The 19,802-nt window shown below is 35.8% G+C and overlaps 1 protein-coding gene and 1 long non-coding RNA gene across 6 annotated transcripts; one reads left to right on the forward strand and one right to left on the reverse strand.

The window, feature by feature from the left end:
• Positions 1–11,376: 11,376 nt before the first annotated feature.
• On the reverse strand, positions 11,377–19,429 carry LOC148780404 (uncharacterized). 4 transcript variants are annotated; one of them, XR_016040147.1, is made up of 6 exons: positions 19,144–19,300; positions 14,957–15,135; positions 14,755–14,790; positions 13,872–13,989; positions 13,552–13,777; positions 11,377–11,734 (listed from the first exon to the last, which is right to left on the reverse strand). It is a non-coding gene; the product is annotated as an uncharacterized LOC148780404 (long non-coding RNA). The 4 variants fall into 4 exon arrangements; XR_016040148.1 differs by having other exon boundaries at positions 14,982–15,135; positions 19,144–19,249; XR_016040146.1 differs by lacking the exon at positions 14,957–15,135 and having other exon boundaries at positions 19,144–19,271.
• Positions 11,468–13,868, forward strand: LOC18424410 (Nuclear transport factor 2 (NTF2) family protein). Of its 2 annotated transcripts, XM_020661714.2 has the most exons (6): positions 11,468–12,099; positions 12,208–12,322; positions 12,702–12,783; positions 12,863–12,914; positions 13,020–13,074; positions 13,167–13,868. In XM_020661714.2, exons 1-6 carry the CDS (start codon positions 11,701–11,703, stop codon positions 13,355–13,357), a joined length of 894 nt encoding a protein of 297 aa, XP_020517373.2. In that variant the 5' UTR covers positions 11,468–11,700; the 3' UTR covers positions 13,358–13,868. The 2 variants fall into 2 exon arrangements, with proteins under 2 accessions (XP_020517373.2, XP_088702081.1); XM_088845955.1 differs by lacking the exon at positions 13,020–13,074 and having other exon boundaries at positions 11,470–12,099.
• Positions 19,430–19,802: the final 373 nt, after the last annotated feature.

A 19,802-nucleotide genomic window follows, 5' to 3' on the forward strand; every position in this document is an offset into this window, starting at 1 on the left:
GGGCGGCCCTCTTTTTTGAACACTGAGCATCACTAAGTTGTCATCATCCTAGGACTACCTGAAATGTTCTAGAGCACAAACCCAAATTTATGGCCCTTGAAGAACTCATGAAACACCTTCTTATAAAGAGGAGTTTTGGCTTTGAGATTGGAAGAAGCTATAATAGTCTTAAGCTCTGAGATTAGAAGAAGCTATAAGAGTCTTGACTCCAAGATTGGAAGGAGAGATCTAAGCAAGTAGCAAGGGCCTATTTTGTGGAAGGGTCATCGAAGAAGAAAAAGCAGCCCAAGGCAGGAGGAGGCTTGAAGATTTGAGAGACGAGATCCATCCGAGCACTGACATGAATCCTCTGAGGCATGTGAAAGCAAAAGCAAGTTACTTGCTACTTTTATGGCAAGGTGGCCTCTTCATGAATCAATGTAGGCTTCATTTGAAGCAGTTGGGTCATTTGAATATGGCCGAGGAGAAGTATGTGGTTGTAATCTTTAAGATCTGCATTGTTGGAGGCAAGAAAGATTAGTGGGTAAGTTTGAGGGCCACCAAGATGTATCCAACATCAGGAATATGTTTAAGACCTACAAAACTGTGGGACTTGATCTCGTGTTAGACATTGGAAATTCATCTTTTGCAAAGTAGTGAGTAAAGGATTGTTCAACTTTGGTTCACGTTGGGGAAGGTCCTGCTGCTCCATGGTGTCTATCACACACCTGAGATTCAGAAGAACCTGTAGTCGGCCTGCCTCTTTAATAAGTACGGCTAAGACTTGTTTTGCCGAAGAAAGGAGTATTTATCAGTTAAGGTTCTGTTAGTAATGTGCTGTTTGAACTTAACTTCAATGACTCCTTTAGTTTATGCTGTGGTAGATTAGATCATGTTAATTTCCAATCATTAAAGAAGATGGGTATGTTTAGCTTAATTCCTAAATGTAGTTTGACAGTACCCTGCTTAACAGGTATGTACAGTCGAAGATTTAGAGAAAAAGAGCATTTCCTTCCTTGAAAGGTTGTGAACCTTTCTTGGAGTTTCTTAGGGTACGGGGATGTCTGATTATATGAGACTACCTAACTTGGAAAGGCCCATGCTTGGGCAAAAGACCTTGAAACGTGTTTTCGTACGGTATGTTGGTAACAACAAGGCCTACAAATATCTTGGCTTAGAATCCAATGTGATTGTAGAACCTAGGGATGTCGAATTTTTTGAAAATGTTTTAAATGGTGAACATGAGAGTGAAAGTGATGAGCTGCATGTAAGACTTGAGGAATGTAATAGCCCTGAAGGCTTTTAACCTGGGAGTAGTAAGAGAATCAAACGATGTACTAACTTTGATTCTGACTTACTGATGTTTCTTCTAGAAGAAGTATAACCCTTTTTTGGGTGACTTTTTGCCACATTGTACTTTCTCATCTGTACTACAAAAAGTCTTATAAAGCTCCTGGCGTGTGGGTAGCCTATTTTTGACTTGTTTGTACTACTCCTCCTTTACTCAATAGAATACAACCGTTTCAAAAAAAGAAGATCCCACCAGCTTTCAATAAAGAATGACATCGTATGATACTTTTGTTTGGAAGGAAGTAATCAACAATGAAATCGACTCTAGTTCTAAAGCTTTTGGTTGCAAGTGGACTTTTAAAAGAAAAATCAGGTAGGATAGTAGCATTAAGAAATTCAAGGCCTGACCGGTTGCTAAGGATTTCAATTAGAAAGAAGCTGTTGCCTTTTAGCCTTGGCACTTGTTTACCATCTAGAATTCTTCACCAGATGGATCTCAAGACTGCAATCTTGAATGGTGAACTAGAAGGGGAAATTCATATGGGGCAATATGAAGGGTCATATCCTGCAAGTTTAGGAGTACAAAGTGTGCATACTGGTGAAGTCCTTACAGGGACAAAAGCAAGCACCCAAGCAAAGATAGAAATTTGACAAGGTCATACTTTTTGATGGATTCACAACTTGTGAGATATATGTCTATATGCCAAAGTTCTAGATGGGATTGTGGTGATTATATGCCCTAATGGTGATGATATGCATGGATATTGATGACATGATCATACTTTGTGGTTTCTCATAATGCATAGCTAAAAAACTGCTATCTTTTGAATTTACTATGAAGGGCATGAGATTAGCTGATGTGATCCTAGGGATCAAGATAGTAAGAAATTTTGATGGGTATTGTCTTACCCAATATCACTATATAGAGAAAGTTCTCAAGTGGTTCAACTCTATGTTTGTAATCGAACTACAACCCCATATGATCCTCATGTTTAATTGATGAAGAGCAGGGAAATTCAGTGCCTCAACTAGGCTATGCTAGAGTTGTTGACTCTATTATGTACATCGTGTATTGCACTTGGCCTATGTTGCATATGCAGCAGGGTAAACTTTGTAGGTTTATTAGTGATCACATACAATTGTAGAAGGATTGAAATGTAGTTCATAGAGCCCTAAAATATCTTACAGGAACTACGGATAATAGACTACATTATGTTAGTGATTTCACTACAAACGGGGCGCTAGCCCCTAATCGGTACGGAACCCGCTTAGGTGGGCGCCCAACGCCCAGCCCAAGGCCTGCACCCTACCTAGGGGTGGAAATTTTTTTTTTTTTGCGCTCTATTGATTTTTTTTTAAACACAAAAGGTTTTAAGGATGAGTTTTAGGTTCATTTGAAACCTAAACCCACAAGAACTCATTTTAGAGAGAAAGAAACCTCAAGAAAACTAAATTTTGTGACTTTCATTGGATCGAAGTGCTTCTCAAAGTTACGAAAAATGGATCCAAACATCACTCAGGTAGATTTGATTTAGTTTTGGAGTTTTATAATCCTATTAAATGATGTTTTTGATTATTTTAGCACCAGAAAACATCTCGGAGGTGGGAGTTTGGAGTTGAGCAATCAAAGTAAGTGCAAAACTTTATTTTTTAGATTGCTTATTTTATTTTGAGATGTCTTCTTCAGGATCTAGTCGAAGTGGAGATCCGGGTTGGAAGTATGGATATAACCCGAATCCAAATGACAAAAATTGCATTAGATGCAAATTTTGTGAAAAAGATACAAAAGGGGGTATAAATCGGTTTAAGAAACATCTTGTCGGTATTAAGAGGGATGTTGCCGTTTGTAAAATGTTTCTGAAGCTATCAGAGAGGAGATTAAACAATGTATGAGTTTTATAAAACAAAAATATGAACAAAATCCTTGTCATTTTAGATCTATTTCTGCTACTTCTAGAAGAAGTGATCCGGGTTGGAAGTATGGTTATAACCTAAAACCAAACGATAAAAATTGTATAAGGTGTAAGTTTTGTTAAAAAGATACCAACGGGGGTATTAAACGATTCAAGAAACACCTTGTTGATATTAAAAGGAATGTTGCTTCTTGTAAAAAGGTTCATGAAGCTATTCGGGATTAGATTAGACAACTTTTGAATTTAATAGAACCAGAAATGATGAAAATGAGCCTTGTTCTATTGAAATATAGGTTCTTTTAGAAGTGGTGACCCAGGTTTTAAGTATGGTTATAACCCGAATCCGAATGACAAAAATCGTATTAAATATAATTATTGTGGAAATGATACTAATAGTGGCATTTGTCGGTTAAAAAAATACCTTACCGGTATTAGGGGGGATGTTGCCCTTTGTAAAAATGTTCCTGAGGCTATCAGGGAGGAAATTATACAATATTTGAGTTCAGGGAAGTACAAAAAGATAAAAAAGGGTAGAGCAGCCAAGACTCCTAGAGCTACATTTGCACATACTAGTAAGAGGGAGGTAGAAGAAGAGGAAGATTCAAAAAAAACAGAGGAGGACGAGCATTATATTAAAGAGGGAGATGACATTGATGATGATGGCCTAGAATCTGATGCATATGATGAAGCTTACCCTATTCCTTTTTATGACGATGATGATGATGACTGAAGACTCTTGGTGTTGAGTGTTGACTGTTGTGTTGAGTGTTGACTAATGTGCCCTAGACTGTATATTTTCTAAATTTCGCTATAATTTCTTTTTCTTATTTTTTGTTTCTACTTCTAGTTTCAAGTTCTACTATCTAACTTTTGTGTGTACAGTCTGCAGTGTATCAGACTATCAGTGTATGCTTCTATGGTTTTACTGTTTTAACATTCTATGAAAATATGGATTATGGTCTAATAGATTATCCAAATTCTTTTCTGGACATCTATCTTCTTCTTCTCTAACTGGGATTATGGTCTTGTGGATTATCAAAATTCTTATGGATTAATTATTATCAGTCATCAGTTTTTTTTTTTTTTTCAACTGGGCTGCCTAGGTTCTGGGCGCCCACCTAGGCGTTGGGCGGCTTGAACCCCCATGGCCACCTGGGTGCCACACTGACAGTGACACAAACTGGATATTGGATTAGATAAATCCTAGTCCAGTATTGGATTAGATACATTCAAGTCCACTAGTAGATGGATCTTGTGGGGGTGCCACAACATGGGGAGTTGGTTGTCTTGGAAATAGCTATTGGGAGAAGCAGAGTGGCTAATGAATTCAATGATAAACACATGACTTATTGAGAAGCCTATACTTAGTAGTATCTATATTCTGTGATTGTGAAGCGGTAACCTATTGAGTTATAAGTAAGATCCACAGTTGTAAATCAACATAAATACACTTGAGAATCAATTGAGACAATTACTTCTGGATGATTGTGGACCATATCGATGTGCTAATCAAGGGCCTTGCAAAGGATCAATTCTGAAATACAGCTAGATGGATGGGATTAAGACTCAATTAAGTCTAGTCACATAGGGATGGGGACCCTATTTGATCAAGAAAGTGATCCCAACTCCTACATTCAACGGGCAATAAAAAGTCGCTTGTGTGGCATTAAGAGTACTACTTTGATATAATTCATTGGAGGTACACATCCTGTCATCCCTCATTCTAGCCTGTGTGTTGCAAAGACTTGCAACCTGTTTTAAGGTTATGCTTAAGCTCTTAAATAGCCCATTCACTTGGACGAAGGGAACTTGGGTGGGGGTGTTAAGTAGCAAGTACATCTCCCGGTGATTCACTGGTAAGAGTGTGGAAGCTGATCTAGTAACCAGGGAAATGTGTTCCCTAGAATCACTCATGTAAACAAGTATAGGGTGCCCAATGTTTTGCCAAATGCTTGGGTAGAAAAAAATGAGGATTACATTGCCAAAAAGGGAATGCATGTTATGCCAGAGGTTGGAGCATTAAAGGATACAATTCCTGGTTCATCCATTTACTTTCCTAGGCAGCGTTCAACATAACATTGCGTGAAAGTTCAATTCTCTCAGACATTTCATATAAGCATTGTCTTTTTCTAATTTGTCATTTCACTGTTCAAATAGCTTTGAAATAAATGGAGGATTTTTAATTTTAAATAATTCTAGAACTTTACTGTTGGTGTTTGTGACAATATTAAATGGAGTTTTTGAGTAATGCAATTATGAACCACAAAGGTATTGGATTTTCTTGCATTTGATGAACACCAATGATTCTTTGTATCAATCCTTTTGTTTATCAATGAGTTCGGGCAAGTTTGAACTGTTTTGAACTTAAATTTTCATGCCTTTTTACAGGATGCTTAAGGCTCAAAACCTTTGCTCTTACAACGGTTAAAACTCGATCCTCAATCATTAGACTACGAACTAAGTTTATCAATTTTTCTAGAATTTCATCAAGCACCATTCATATGGATTATTTTCTGTTCCAAACAGTTCTTGCTTCACTGTAGTTAAAGACGTTCTCTCCCTGCGGTTAATTGAGCTTATATGGCTCTTACTATCGTTGCATAAAGATTGCGCTTCTTTAACCCTCACAATGACTAAAATCTTATCCCTAGTCTGATACAGATCAACTTATGTATGCTTTGCCTTAGAAATAATAAAGTTCAAAATCCTCACCATGGCCTAAATATACAACTTTGAGCCATCGCTTTGATTATTTGGGGAGCATTACTATCCACCACTGTTATAGCGACGTGACTGAAGCTCAGCTACGGCTAAGGGTTTTGAAGCTTCATCGCAGCTTAGAGAATCATGAAGATTATAAGAGAGTTATTTTTTGCTCGTACCCTTTAACTAGCCTTTGCCATTCCCCAAAGCCTATAAGCGTAGAAATGAGTAGTTTAATAAACACTGGCTGTGAACTATTTATGTTGTATATTAATGATTCTCCACAACTCTATTCTTGAGGTAATAACCTGAAGACTTCATTGAATTTAAGTGTGTTGCTGATGAGCTGTAGATAAACAACCCCCGTCCCCTCCCTCTCTCCTAGTATTTATTTTGTTCTCAAAGAGATGAATTTCTGTCTCTCTGTGTGTCTCTTCAGTATTTTTCCGGGTCTGAGATTGTCCTCTCCATCTCTCAAAGCATTTCTCCTATTCCTCAAGAAGAATGGGAGAACTATTTGGAAAGTTATACTCCATTTTTTGGGTATGGTGGAAAGAAGACAATAAGAAAACCTTTGAAGGCATTTTGCCAAAGCTTAGAAATCAAAGACCTAATCCTTGCCATTGCAATTAAAAGTGGGCTTCAGTTGTTAAGAATGCTTTGGTATCAACATATCAGAAATTATATGAAAGAAGTGGGTTCTAAATTCTTGATTTCTAAAATAAAAGGATTGCAATTGCAGATACCTAGGCAAAGCATGATGTTTCTTATCTGGTGGTTAACAGATTTTGAGGTCTTTTGTATGAGATTTTGAGGTTTTCTGTGGCTATTGTGCCAATTCTTGATGATAAATGGAATGAAAGGAAAGGAACAAGTGAACACTAAAAAGAACAAATTTCTCTCTCTCATACACACACTTTTTAGCTGCTCCCTTCTTGCCGCTCCCCATCATGAAATCTGTTGGTTTATCTAGGATGGAACTTCCATTCATTCGTCTTTAACCACATCCCAGTTCAATCTTTTGATTATGTTTATACATGTTCAAATAAACCTATGCTACCTTATTTGAAGAAAGTCGACCTGTGTGTAATGGAAGAAGTTTATATAAGGGTGAGGCCCTAAACAATCAATTAAAGCACATATCAACAATTCATTATAAGAGGTTTTTTCAATGATGAAAAACCCTCAATTCGATCATCTCGACCTCAACAAGTATGGACATGAGAAAATGTAGATTTCAAGTCTTGAAAATAGTATATCTTGGAGTGTATTGTCTAGACCGTCAAGTTTTATGATGTTTAAGTATTCATAGATCTGCTTGAGATTTTGATACTGAAACACGTTTAGGCACCATTTGAAGGTGCACCATACTTTGATTGCTTAGGGCTTGTGTCTTATACAGACCGCATCCATATGTAATTAGCCTCGACATCTGAGCACAATTACATACTATGCTAGCAGCATTAGTGACAACTATACTAACTTCTTATGAATAATGATAAATAGAATTGTATAAGATAACTTCATTCACTTTTGCTATAAGGAAGTCACAATCATATTTAGCCATCGGATGCAAAATCCAATAGCTTGAAGTCTATCGCATAGTTTGTGAAATTTTATTTTAGACTTTTTGCCCGGTTAATAACACAACCATAGCCACCCAATTCACATCAAACAGTGGATATTAGTGTATACAGTTCTACAGAAGTCGTACTCAATGTGCTGAAAATAAAGGGCTTGCTCGCCATATGATGAAATTCTTGCCCTTTTTTGTACGCTATCTTTTTCTTTCTTTACAAGCCTCAGGGATTTCTTTTATTATTTTTCCTATTACGTTTTAAGACATCCCCTGCATCATCTTCGGTCTGAGATGGAGAGGGGCTTAATCATACTTCATACCAAATATGAGAGTGAGAGACACGCTCTATTATACTTCATTCCAAATACGAATACTAAGAAAAGTCGGCCATGTGTCCAAGTTTGTTTGTTTTTTTTTTTTTTTTTTTAAGGGTATTTAAGCCCTATAACTTGGTAAAGCAAGAGCCAACCCTAAATAGTTGAAAAAATATATAATATTGATGATGATAATTTAAGTCTCTTAACATCTATCTCTACAAATCCAAGATCAGAAATTTTTGAGGAACTGAAATCATGATTGTCATCATTTTAGCGTTTTTCCAATTAGTTAGGGTCGGTCACATGAATCTTTGTTCGCTATTATGTGCTATTATGTGAGGCCATAAATCTCTATATTTTTTTGGACTACTTCAATCACGCCTTTTTGGGCCAACTTTTTACCTTTTTCAGTTCTTGCACTTGAATTAATTCGCACCTCTTAATAGGTGTTGTACTTGGTCGGTGTCACACATGACTAGCCCACTTAAATCTACTCTCTCTGGAATAAACAACACAAAAAAGTACAAGCTGGACTATTTTTAGATCTCCAAATCATTTCTCTTTTTCAGTTCCAAGTGATGGATATATAAAATTTTGAATCCAAAATTAATATCTATAATGGGCTTTATTTCTGAACACACCTAGTCCAACCTTCCCTTTTAAAACAAACCAAAGTCTTGACATCCACTGTTTGTTTTCAAGACAAATCGGGGAGACATTGAGTGGGCATAGATGACATTGTTCATGTGGTAGTTTATTGCTTTGGAGTCGATCTTAAGAAAGTCGGAGGGCCACTCCTGTACAAATGGAAAGATATATAATAAGAATATTTATTTTTAATTCAAAAAAGTCACAATCACTCTTGACCATTGAATATGAAATTGGGATGTTGGGATTGTGGTGCTATCAATTGGCCTCAAGAACAAAATTATATCTTTTGCACCTTGACTGCAACTCGGATGTAGATCTTCATGCTAAGCTTGCTACCTCCTCTTAGTGTTTCGCCTTTTCTTCCGGCTTTTGTATGTTTTACTGTTTTTTCTATTGTTGTTTCCTTGTAACTTCCCTTCATTATTGTTGTACCAAAATTAAATAGTCTTATAGCACATGATCCCCATAGAGAGTATGTGGATATAGTATTATTTTCGCATGTCAACATGCCTAAAGAGTTCCAAATATTTGCCAAATTAAATAAGGAAAAAGTTTATATGAGTGTGAAGCTTTAAACAATCAAATTAAGGTGCGCCTCAAGAATTTCGCTAGAAGTTGTTGTTTTGATGCTAAAATCATTGAATTGATCATCTCCACCTCAAGATGCATGGACATGAGAAAAAAATAGATTTCAAGTTTTAGAAATAATGCATTTTGTAATGCATTGCTTGATCATCAATTTTCAAAATTTCATAGATCTACTTAATCTACAATATTTTTTAAGCTTTAAATTTATAATTAGACATGAAAATAATTTTAAGGCTATCACAAAGATTTCTAGCATTAAAACCACATTTCTCGATACTATTTGAAGTTACACTTGACTTTGATTGTTTAGAGCCTCGGCCTCATACAAACCCCATCCAATTGATAATGAAATTAGAGCCTACCTTCAAGTAGTGTCGAGAAATGTAGTTTCAATATTGAAAATCTTTGTGATAGCCTTATGATATATTATCATATTTATTTATAAAGTTTAAAGCTTAAAAAATAGTATAGCTCGATATATCTATGAAAACTTGAAAATATTGAAAATTGATGGCCCAAAAATGCATTATAAAATACACTATTTTCAAAACTTGCAATCCATTTTTTTCTCATGTCCATGCATCTTGATGTTGAGATGATCAATTTGAAGATATTTGGGCATCAAAACAATCTCTTCTAGTGAAATTTTTGAGGTAGGCTAAAATTTGATGTTTAGAGCCTTGGCTCTATATAAACTTTTCCCTTTTTTTAAAGGGTGTGGTTTCTATAGGGTCTGGGCTCTAAACAATCAAAGTAGGCACACCTTCAAATGGTTTCGAAATATGTTGTTTCAGTATCAGAAATATTTGTAGTGGTTTGAAAATTTATTTTTCATCTCATTATAAAAATTTAAAGCTTAAAAAATAGTGTAAATCGAGCATATCTATGAATACTTGAAAATTGACAGTTCAAAAAGACATTATCATATGCACTATTTTCAAAACTTAAAATCCATTTTTTATCATGTCCATGCATCTTGAAGTCGTGAAGATCAATTTGAGCATTTTTGGGCATTGAAATGACATCTTTTCGTGAATTTTTTAAGGTGCATTTTAATTTGTTTGTTTCGAGCCTTGTACTTATATAATCTTTTTCCTTTTTTTCTAAATAAAAGGAATTCACAAACAAACCCCAAAGTCAATATCTGTCTTAAAGAATGATCCTTTGGATATTTTAAGGTGAGGTCCAAAAATATTTGCATATCCTCATTCCCAATTCACCCCCCATACAAAAGTTGTCAGAAATAACAAAAAAAAAGTTTATATAGAGCCGAGGCTCAAACAATCAAATTAGAGCCCTCCTCAAAAATTTCATTAGAAGAGGTTGTTTTGATGCCCAAATATCCTCAAATTGATTATCTTAATATCAAGATGTATGTCATGAGAAAAAAAATGGATTTAAAGCTGAGAAAAGTTTATAGAGAGCCTAGGCTCTAAACAATCAAATTATAGCCTACATCAAAAATTTCACTCAAAGAGGTTGTTTTGATGCTCAAATATCCTCAAATTGATCATCTCAACATCAAGATGCATGGACTTGAGAAAAAAAATGGATTTCAAGTTTTAGAAATAGTGCATTTTGTCACACATTTTTGGACCGTCAATTTTTAAGTTATTTAAGTTTTCATAGATTCTGCTCAATCTATACTATTTTTGAAGCTTTAAATTTCATAACTAAAGATGAAAATATATTTTTAGGCAAGTCAAAAATTTCCAATATTAAAACCACATTTCTCGACAATATTTGAATGTGGGTTCTAATTTGATTGTTTAGAACCTCGACTCTATACAAACCGCAACCTTTAAAGTTTTGCAAATAGTGCATTACAACATTTTTAGACAGTCAATTTTCAAAATTTTCAAGTTTTCATGGAACTGCTCGATCTACACTATTTTTGAAGCTTTAAATTTTATAATTAACAATAAAAATATATTTTAAGACTATCACAAAGATTCCGGTATTGAAACCAAATTTCTAGATACTATTTGAAGGTACACTTTACTTTGATTGTTTAGAGCCTCAGCTCTATACAAACCGCACTAAATAAACAATAGGCATTTCAATTGTTCGAAAGTCGGGCCTTCGAAAAGCCCGAACACTTGGGCCTTTCGTTTTTTTTTTTAGAACGGCTAAAAAATTTGAATTCGAACAGCCCAAATGCCCTTTCTTTTTGGTACCCATGTACCTAAATTTTGTGTGTTTGGGCTGTTGAGAAATGCCAGTGGTTCAAAAGTTAAGACATTTAAATCAAGGGGCAGTTGAAAAATGCCAGTGGTTCCCCATTAATCCAGGACTTGTCAATTTTCCCCCAGTGTCTAGTGGAAGTTAGAGCCTCATGCCATTGTCGGGCTTTGCAGACCACCAAACACCTGAACTGTTTCATATCAAACAAACAAATTCCAAGATATCCATTATCCCTCAACTATAGCAGTCAGTTTTGGCAATGCATGCTGAGAATTCAACAGAAAGTCAAGAACCATGTTCTCCATCAACTGTGCACTTGGCTTTTAAAGCTGTCTGCAAATTCCTTGATTTCACCTCAAGCTACATATACAAACACACTCAAGAAACCCCTTTATTCCCTTTCTTTTTGTGCCTGACTACATCTAATTCATTTCCCCCCATCCCCTCATTATCAACTCTCTAACCATGCGATTTGATCACTCCATTGCTTTCAGACATGACTGCAACAACCAGTTTTCTATCCTCTCCACCTGCCATTCATATGAATAGGAACGATGCAATCTCAAACACATTTCATGTGAAAAGGGAAAGACAAAATATAACATGTCGTAAGTTACAATCGGCTAATTGTGATTTCATTTCATTGACAAGAAGAAATCATTGGAAATACTCAAGTGGAGATCATGCAAGCAATCTAAAGAAAGCAATTTGCAAGGCCAAAGATCAGGGAATATATGACTCGGAGAGTGACTGGAGAGGAACTTCCCCTGCAGAGTTGATCCATTGTTTCTATGAGATGATCAATAATAGGAACACTAAGGAATTTGATCAAATTATTTCAGACGACTGCAGCTACGAGGACTTATCGTTCTACAAGCCACTCCAAGGAAAAGAGGTATGTACCCATTCTATCTTGCTTTTACTTGAATTTAGAAGCCCTTGTCAAGTGAAGCCCTTGTACCTAAATCTCAAACTGAAACTTTGATTTTTGTCCCATTACCAGGAAGTTAAGGTATTCCTAGTAAAGCTGATGAATTGCATGGGTAAGAAGGCGAAATTTGTCATTGAAAGCATGGTGGAAGGAAACCAACTTGTAGTTGGTGTGATGTGGCATCTGGGTATTATTTATACCACACATTTTTATGCTCATGAATTACATCAATTATTGCCAGAGTTACAAATCTATTTTCTAGACAGAAACTTAAAATATATTTGTTTTTTCTTTAAAAATTTTCAAGATCGCCAGCAAAATGTTTAAAAAATGGAAGTTTGAAAGAAAGAGGGAAACTACCAAATCGTAGACAGAATTTCTTTTTACCCTCAAATATTGGTTTCTATAAACTTCCTACTGAGACACAGAATATTCTAGGCGCAAGCATTTGAGAATGTCAGAAAACTAAGTTTTTTTTTTGAAAATTTTCACAAATAAGATTGCAAAAACAGGCACTTTAATGTATATAGCTTCAACAATTGATGGGACTGAATCGTGCTTTGCAGAGTGGAACAGTAAACTGGTTCCTTTCACCAAAGGAATCAATTTCTATGAATGCGACTACAAGAGTAAAAAACTGGTCATCAGGTACTAAGATTATCATCTTCCTCATCCTCACCTCTTTGTAAATTCAAATCAATCATAATAGGTACACAATATTTTGCAGGAGGGTTAGAAGCATAAATGAATCACCATTCAAACCAGGGGATCTAACACTGGTATTCTAAACCAAATACTCCATTAATTTTGCATACAGAACCCCTCTTGATTTGCCATTTTGGGGTTTCTAGATTACTAAAGCTGTTCACTGGCATGAATTGCAGAAACAGCTCAAAATAATCACTTTTCTATTCGACCACTTTCCATGGATAGCTGAAAGTGTGTGCTAAGCCCTCATGTTAGTACTTCTCTTATTGAAAGCTTTCCAAATAACACAATCTAATAACAACCAATGGTGCATTTTTCTACAGGGTTCCTAGAACGGCCATATGCTGCAGTTGAATGGCTCAAAAAAATCTATAGCAGGCTCATCAAGCCTTTTATATGGCCATTATATTATCCTGTCATGGTATATTACAAAAGGCTCTGGAGCATGTTCGCTTACAGCTTTGGCTACATATTTGCTTTATTTGTCAAGATTCTTGAAATGTTTCAGGGATGAGAACAAAATTTCTTTATACAACATAAGCTGCAGTCGAATGGCTCTTAGAAATCCAAAACGTGTGATCAGGCCTATTATATGGCCACATTAGACAAGATCCTTGAAATGTTCCAAGGATGAGCAAAGTAAAAAACATTTTATACATCCTATGATGGTAGAAAGAATATTAACAAAAGGTCGAGTTGTAGTAATACCCAGTGAGGAGGAGTCCATGAGTTTGCTTCTAGTCTTCTTTACTTGAATTGGTATTTAACAGAGAGAGCACCAAAAGGGGTCCGAGAAAAGGTGGCAATGGTGGCTTACTGAAGGCAATGACTGGGTACTTGTCATCCTGCAAAGGTGCCTTGTCATTTGTAACAGGCCCTCTTCCCAATTGCTCAGATCCATGTTGTCTTCCAGAGGATGGAGCAACAAGGGCTTCTGTTTGGACAAATTCAAAGTTCGATTAGACAAAAAGCAGTGAAAGGCATTCCTTTTTTTGAAAGCTTTATTAAATAAAATCATCTGGCCGTACCCCATGTTCTTGTTGGATAACATTTCTTTAAAACATTCTTGATTGGCAATTTAGTGGCCATTCGCATGTGGCTTGTAGCCAATGTGACCAAGTCAATTATCGAACAGAAATTAATAGCCTGGAAATCAGAAAGAAAAAACACAAGAAAAAGAAAAAAAAGATCAATATAACAATCAACAAATAGTGACTGAAAGGAAACTACTTCCTACATAACTAGAAGTCTTTCACTACGCAAGGGAATGCATGTAAATTACAGCCTAAAGCAGAGCTGCACTAAAGCAGAGCTGCACTAAAGCAGAACTGCAGCTCCATCAATTAAGTTATTCCATTGGCATCGTTCCATACAAATTATTATTTCAGGATTGAAGAGGCATACTTTCAAACTTTGTATGCCTTTTCAATCCATTTTCCATGTAAATTCAACCCTATGAACTTTAACCATGAAGGAAGAAACTCCAAAGCAAATGAAATTCCATAATTGCTGGGAGGGATATAATCCACACTTCATTCAGAGTGAGGCAAAAGCAACTATCCATATCCATCTTGTTTGAACGTACAAGGGAAACTTTGGCAAATTTACTCAAAACAAACAGATAACATCCAAAATGGCTTTAGGTCTCCCTGCGCAATCAGAGGATATAGACGAATTCCATGATTGGATTTCACCAAATGCCAAATCATTTCAAGCATGGCCCAACATTCCAGAGAACCATCAATATTTTCATTTCAAATAAAAGAATCAAAATGTCAAGGTCTAGACTTTGAGGTTGTTGAAAGAGCTTATAACAGAGGTCCAGAATGTTAACGTGTTGAGTTTCAAGACAAAAGCTCTTCAAAATATCCAAAATCAAGTTGATTGAAGTTGAAAGTTCAAAATTCATACCTAAATTGCCATAGGTCCTTTCTACCAACAGCTCATCTGAGAAGATAGAATGGAGAGATATGGATAAAATTTCAGTTCATACTCCACAGTGCACTCTAGTTTACACAGCTAGATCATCGAGTAATAGAAAACTAATTCAGACTTAAATGTAATTCCATTAGAGATCTGGATAGATGAGAAACTCAAAATAGTTTCAGCTTACGTTAACAATTCCTTCCAAGCAATACCTCCAAGTAGACCTTTTTAGCATAAGACTAAGTTCTCTTCGATTACGCAAATGAACATAGTGTGTCATCACATGATCAGGTTTCCATTAGCGTACCCAAAATACTTCTTGAGTAGAAGTCAGCAAGTTTCCTTTCATTCTCTCACTTGTTCTGCCTTTGGAAGAAACCCAACCAAAAAAAAGAAAAAAAAAAAGAAAAAAGAAAAGAAATAAGGTAAAGATTATCTGATTCCTTTTTCCATCAAGAACTTTAAATATAATTTGTTTAGACAATAAGCAATGAATATATCCAATATTGGAAATGGGACAAGGAAAAAGCACTACAAGCGATTTCATTTCCTTGCAAAATTATTCCAAAAAGACATTGCCAAAGCTCAAAAAGTCAGCTTGATCCTCTGAAGCTAGATTTGCAAATACCACGTAGAATTTCCTCAATTTCCGGTATCAAAAATATTTTTAATATGTTTTTGAGTTGCTTTTATTTTTATCAGAAGACATGTCTCAAAAAAGTAGGTCAATTGATCCAGGCAACAATTGACACATTTCACCTAAACACCATGTTCAATCCTACCAATGAACTACCAAGAGAAAAAAATCATCCTAGAATAAAAAAGAAAATCTCCTTAAGACAGGAATATGATACCGAAAGGTGAAACATATGCAAGGAGGGTCTCTAGATGTTAGATAAAGAGTGGTTATGGTAGTATAATATCAGACTATACCCAATCCTGTGTAGAACTCCTCAAAACAATTTCATGTCATCCTCAACCATCACTCCCAACATTCCAGGTAAAAGGCTAACATGAAGCTGTGAAGCCCTGATGTTCTACCCATCTTTGTACTGAAAAATACTACGCACCTCCTCCACTTCGAACTTGGGCTCCAACCACTTTATGGACTCCTATATTAGGATTAATAGTCATCACTACAGACACTGCTTCAGCTTTGCTGAAACCAAATTATACAACAGCAATTTTACCGAGAAATCCATCCCTCCCGCTTTGGTCACCTTACAAAGTTGAATGTAATTCACTCTACGGTTTAGTTACCATTCAATAAGGATCTCCTATCTGTGATTATTCCCTATTTTTAACCACCATTTCCAGTTCATATTTGTGCAACTTACCCTAGACTTCTAGTTTTACTGATTTCCTCACCCACTGTCTCCGAGAGTCTCTTTCTTAGGTTGCCCAGCTATGCATTTTCCTTTTGTTTTTTATGTTGGGCAGATGTTGAAAATAACAATCATACCACAAAGAATGTCAACGACCCCCCATGAACACAACTCCTTAAACCCCATCAACCTACCCACATTCTCAAACCAGAATATTATTGGCCCTCAAGATTCCATCATTATATGCAGGAGAAATATGACATGCTTAGAAGCATGCAAGAAAGGACAATCTAAGAAACTTTTGAAAATATCTGTCATCACTCCTTAATCGACAAACTTAAGGATATTGCCTAGTTATAAACTTAAGGACCATCTATCTTGCCATGAGCATATTGCCTAGTTATTTGTCCATGTGAAGCCAGGTACATTGCACAAAAGGTCTCCCAACTCAATAAGATCCACAAAATTGAGATATATCATCATAGTCACCAGAGCCCAACCTTATATAACTAGTGTTCGAAAACATGGCTTAGGTAGCGGACTCGGCACCTGCTTGAGCTTGGTGACTTGTTTGACTTGGCTGGCACTCGCCCAAGTCACACCTAGGCCAAAGAAAGGGCCAAAAAGGCACTAAAATTTTGAAAATTGAAAGATCCAAAATTTTTAATAAAATTTCAGAAAAATAATCTCAATAGAAATGAAGAATATCATATACAACCATAAAATATGTACAAAATGGAAAATGATGAAAAGTTGATCTTATTTGCCAAAAAGTTGATGAAACACCAATTTTTATTTTAGTTACTAGACATAAAAAAGGTTAAAATATGGAAAAAGGTATAAAATACAAAAACAAAAGGAGAAAATCCAACAATTAAAAAAATACAGAAGCAAGGGAATTTCAGAAAAATAGTGAAAATCAGAAAAATATAAAAACTGGAATCATGCACAAAATAGACTTACAGATTTAAATTGAAAAAGTTGAAACTTGCCAAAATTTCAAGGATGAACCTCTTATCTTCTCGCTCGATGCAAATCTGTGCATCCAATCTTCGTAAAAGCTTTACTCAGGCAACCCAAATCCAAAACCCCAAACCAAATTTGGGTTTCGAAATCAGATCAAGGAGATATAAGCTCTTGAAAAATTTGGATGAATAGTAAATTTGGATTCAAGTCTTTCAAATACTAATTTTTGCTTATTTTGGAAAACAAGCTTATGGTTGGATCAATAGCACAAAAATAGTCTTAGGAATCAAATTCATCTTAGACCACTGAGAAGAAATTACAATTTTTCAAAATTGACCAAAACTTGACAATCTCTTCAATTTCAAAATCACTCAAATTTTTTTTTTTCCCTTAAATCTATTGTATCCGGCAGTTATATCAGGCTATAATCTTGAAAAGGATGACCTTTAGGCTCAAATGGGCATTCCTAAAGCTCAAAATCAAAGAAGAGAAAAACCCGGGGAGGAAAGGGGGCAGGGTGTTTGCCCCTTCTTCATAGTATGTAGTACTCGGGCTGACTACCATAGGAACTCGCCCAAGTACTACAGAAGCTCAGGTGAGTCATGCCTGAGTTATACAATATATGGGTGAGTTGCTACAATACTCGCCGGAGTGCACAAGGTAAATTATGTAGCCTGTTCAGACTCGCAACTTGTTGAGTCCGAGTTGACGCAGTCCACTTCTAAAACACTGCATATAACATAAATGTATTCTCGAACACACCAAAGCCGACTGACGAGAGTCCACATATCTCTAGTTTATAAGCCTGGATTGACAGCCAAAAGAGTTTCAGCCCATACACAACAGCTTTCATTAATTAAAGAAGAACCTCCATTGATTGAAGTGCCACAATCAATACAGAAATATTGATAATATTACAACTTTGTTCTCCATTTGCAAAAACCTTGCACATGGCTAACAATCCTACTCATGTCATGAACACTCACATGACAGTTCCTTGGTGAATCCTAGTAGAAAAATGTCCCTTTGCCTGGTCTTGATCCCATTCACACAGATGTTCAATTGTTTCAATAACAAAATATACATTTGACATTGCATCCCCTTTGACAAATCAAAATGGTGATAACACACATCCAAGTCACAAGAAAGAAGAGGAGTCAAGCCATATTTCCCATGCCCCAACAACGATAAATCCCCCAAATTCTTCCAAAATAGAACACAATTTATAGCCTCTCACTCAGGCCTCCCTAACCCCTACATTTTACAAGTAACTGCGTTCAGGGTTGCTAAATGTCCACCTCGATAATCTTCAGTAGCCTTCCTCTTCACTCTTTTCTCTTTCATACTTATCAATGTCACCAAATTTTAGACTTTCATTGCACATGTTCCTTTCACTTTTCTCACTTTATTCACACCTCAACGAGTACTCTCCCTATCAACAGCATTTTTGGTCTGCCATCACCTCACACCATCAACTTGGTTAGAAGCCCAGTCCATATTTTCTCTTTTCAAGTTGCTTGTTTCTTTTCATATGACAATCAACATATTAGATTCCATTGCCATCAAGGTTTTTGATCTCCATTGCTGATATTCTTCGTAGGAATTTAATCAATCATAAAAGCTATTTCTCCTTATCTCTACATTTGACTGCTTTCTACCACGGTCATTTCCCCCAATTCTTCGATAAAAATTTTCAATCATAAATACCTTCGACAGCTAATTACTCACCTTAATCCCCGGAAAAAAAATTCACATTCACTGCTACGGCATATAACAAAGTTCGATGTCCAAAAAAAATGGAAGAAAAAGTAAAGAGAGACCATGAATTACATGGTAAAAAATAAAAAACAAAATAAATTTAGCAAGATATGAAATATGAAATATGAAATTCAGATGATTCCTTCTAAATTTCAGAAATCTCTGCAACAATGTCCGAAAAAATAAAAGCCACAGGTTCTGAGAAGCATTTTCACTAACAACGAATTAAGGGAATTGCAGGAAAGACAGAGAGAAAGAAACAATATCATTAAGGTGCCATCTTTCTCTCTCTAAAAATACAACAAGGTTACAGAGATTAACATACCTGTAAATTTTCAAGCGCTGCTTTTTCGCAATTCTTACTCTTTGTCTCTCTCTCTCTCTCTACATTGCTGCCTCCACTGTGTTTTGTGAGAACCGAAATCGAGAAATTTCTAGGAGTGCCACGTGTGGGAAAATAGTCGTTGACATATTGCTAATCCGTGGTTTCAGGAGGGTGGTCATCACAGTCTAATGGTGATGGAGAGAGTACGTCGACCTCGGTGTTTTATCTCCCCGATGCTGTTCAATCATTTATTGGACGATGATGGGTCTTATGATCACATTGTGCAAGTGTGACTACAGCCATAGCTCAGGATCATGTAACTCAATGAAGATGGCGTCTGAAAGAGGGAAAAGAATAGTAATTAGCACAAATATCCTTTAGTTTTTAGAAATTAAAAGGAAAAAACGTAGAATTACATATGCACCTCAAAAATCTATAAGAAAATATTATTTTAATATTGAAAAAAACCTCTAAGTGATCATCTCGACATAGAGATGTATGTATATGAAAAAAAAAATAACTTTGAATCCCAAAAATAGTGCATCTTGCAAAACATTACCTAGACCATCAATTTTCAAGATTTTCATATGTCTATAGATCTACTTAATTTTAACTTTTTTTTTTAAATATAAAATTTTATAATTAGATATGAAAATAGA

The sequence above is a fragment of the Amborella trichopoda genome, chromosome 9 (assembly GCF_054954075.1).
Source record: "Amborella trichopoda isolate Santa Cruz 75 chromosome 9, AtrichopodaSantaCruz75HAP2 v2.0, whole genome shotgun sequence".
In the NCBI taxonomy this organism is placed as follows: Eukaryota; Viridiplantae; Streptophyta; class Magnoliopsida; order Amborellales; family Amborellaceae; genus Amborella; species Amborella trichopoda.

What these genes read in the sequence shown, in the direction of transcription:
- LOC18424410 (XM_020661714.2), top strand. Translation starts at nt 11,701, where the DNA reads ATGACTGCAACAACCAGTTTTCTATCCTCTCCACCTGCCATTCATATG. An exon ending in AGCCACTCCAAGGAAAAGAG is followed by an intron (nt 12,100 to 12,207) that starts GTATGTACCCAT and finishes TCCCATTACCAG; the next exon opens with GAAGTTAAGGTATTCCTAGT. An exon ending in TGGTGTGATGTGGCATCTGG is followed by an intron (nt 12,323 to 12,701) that starts GTATTATTTATA and finishes CGTGCTTTGCAG; the next exon opens with AGTGGAACAGTAAACTGGTT.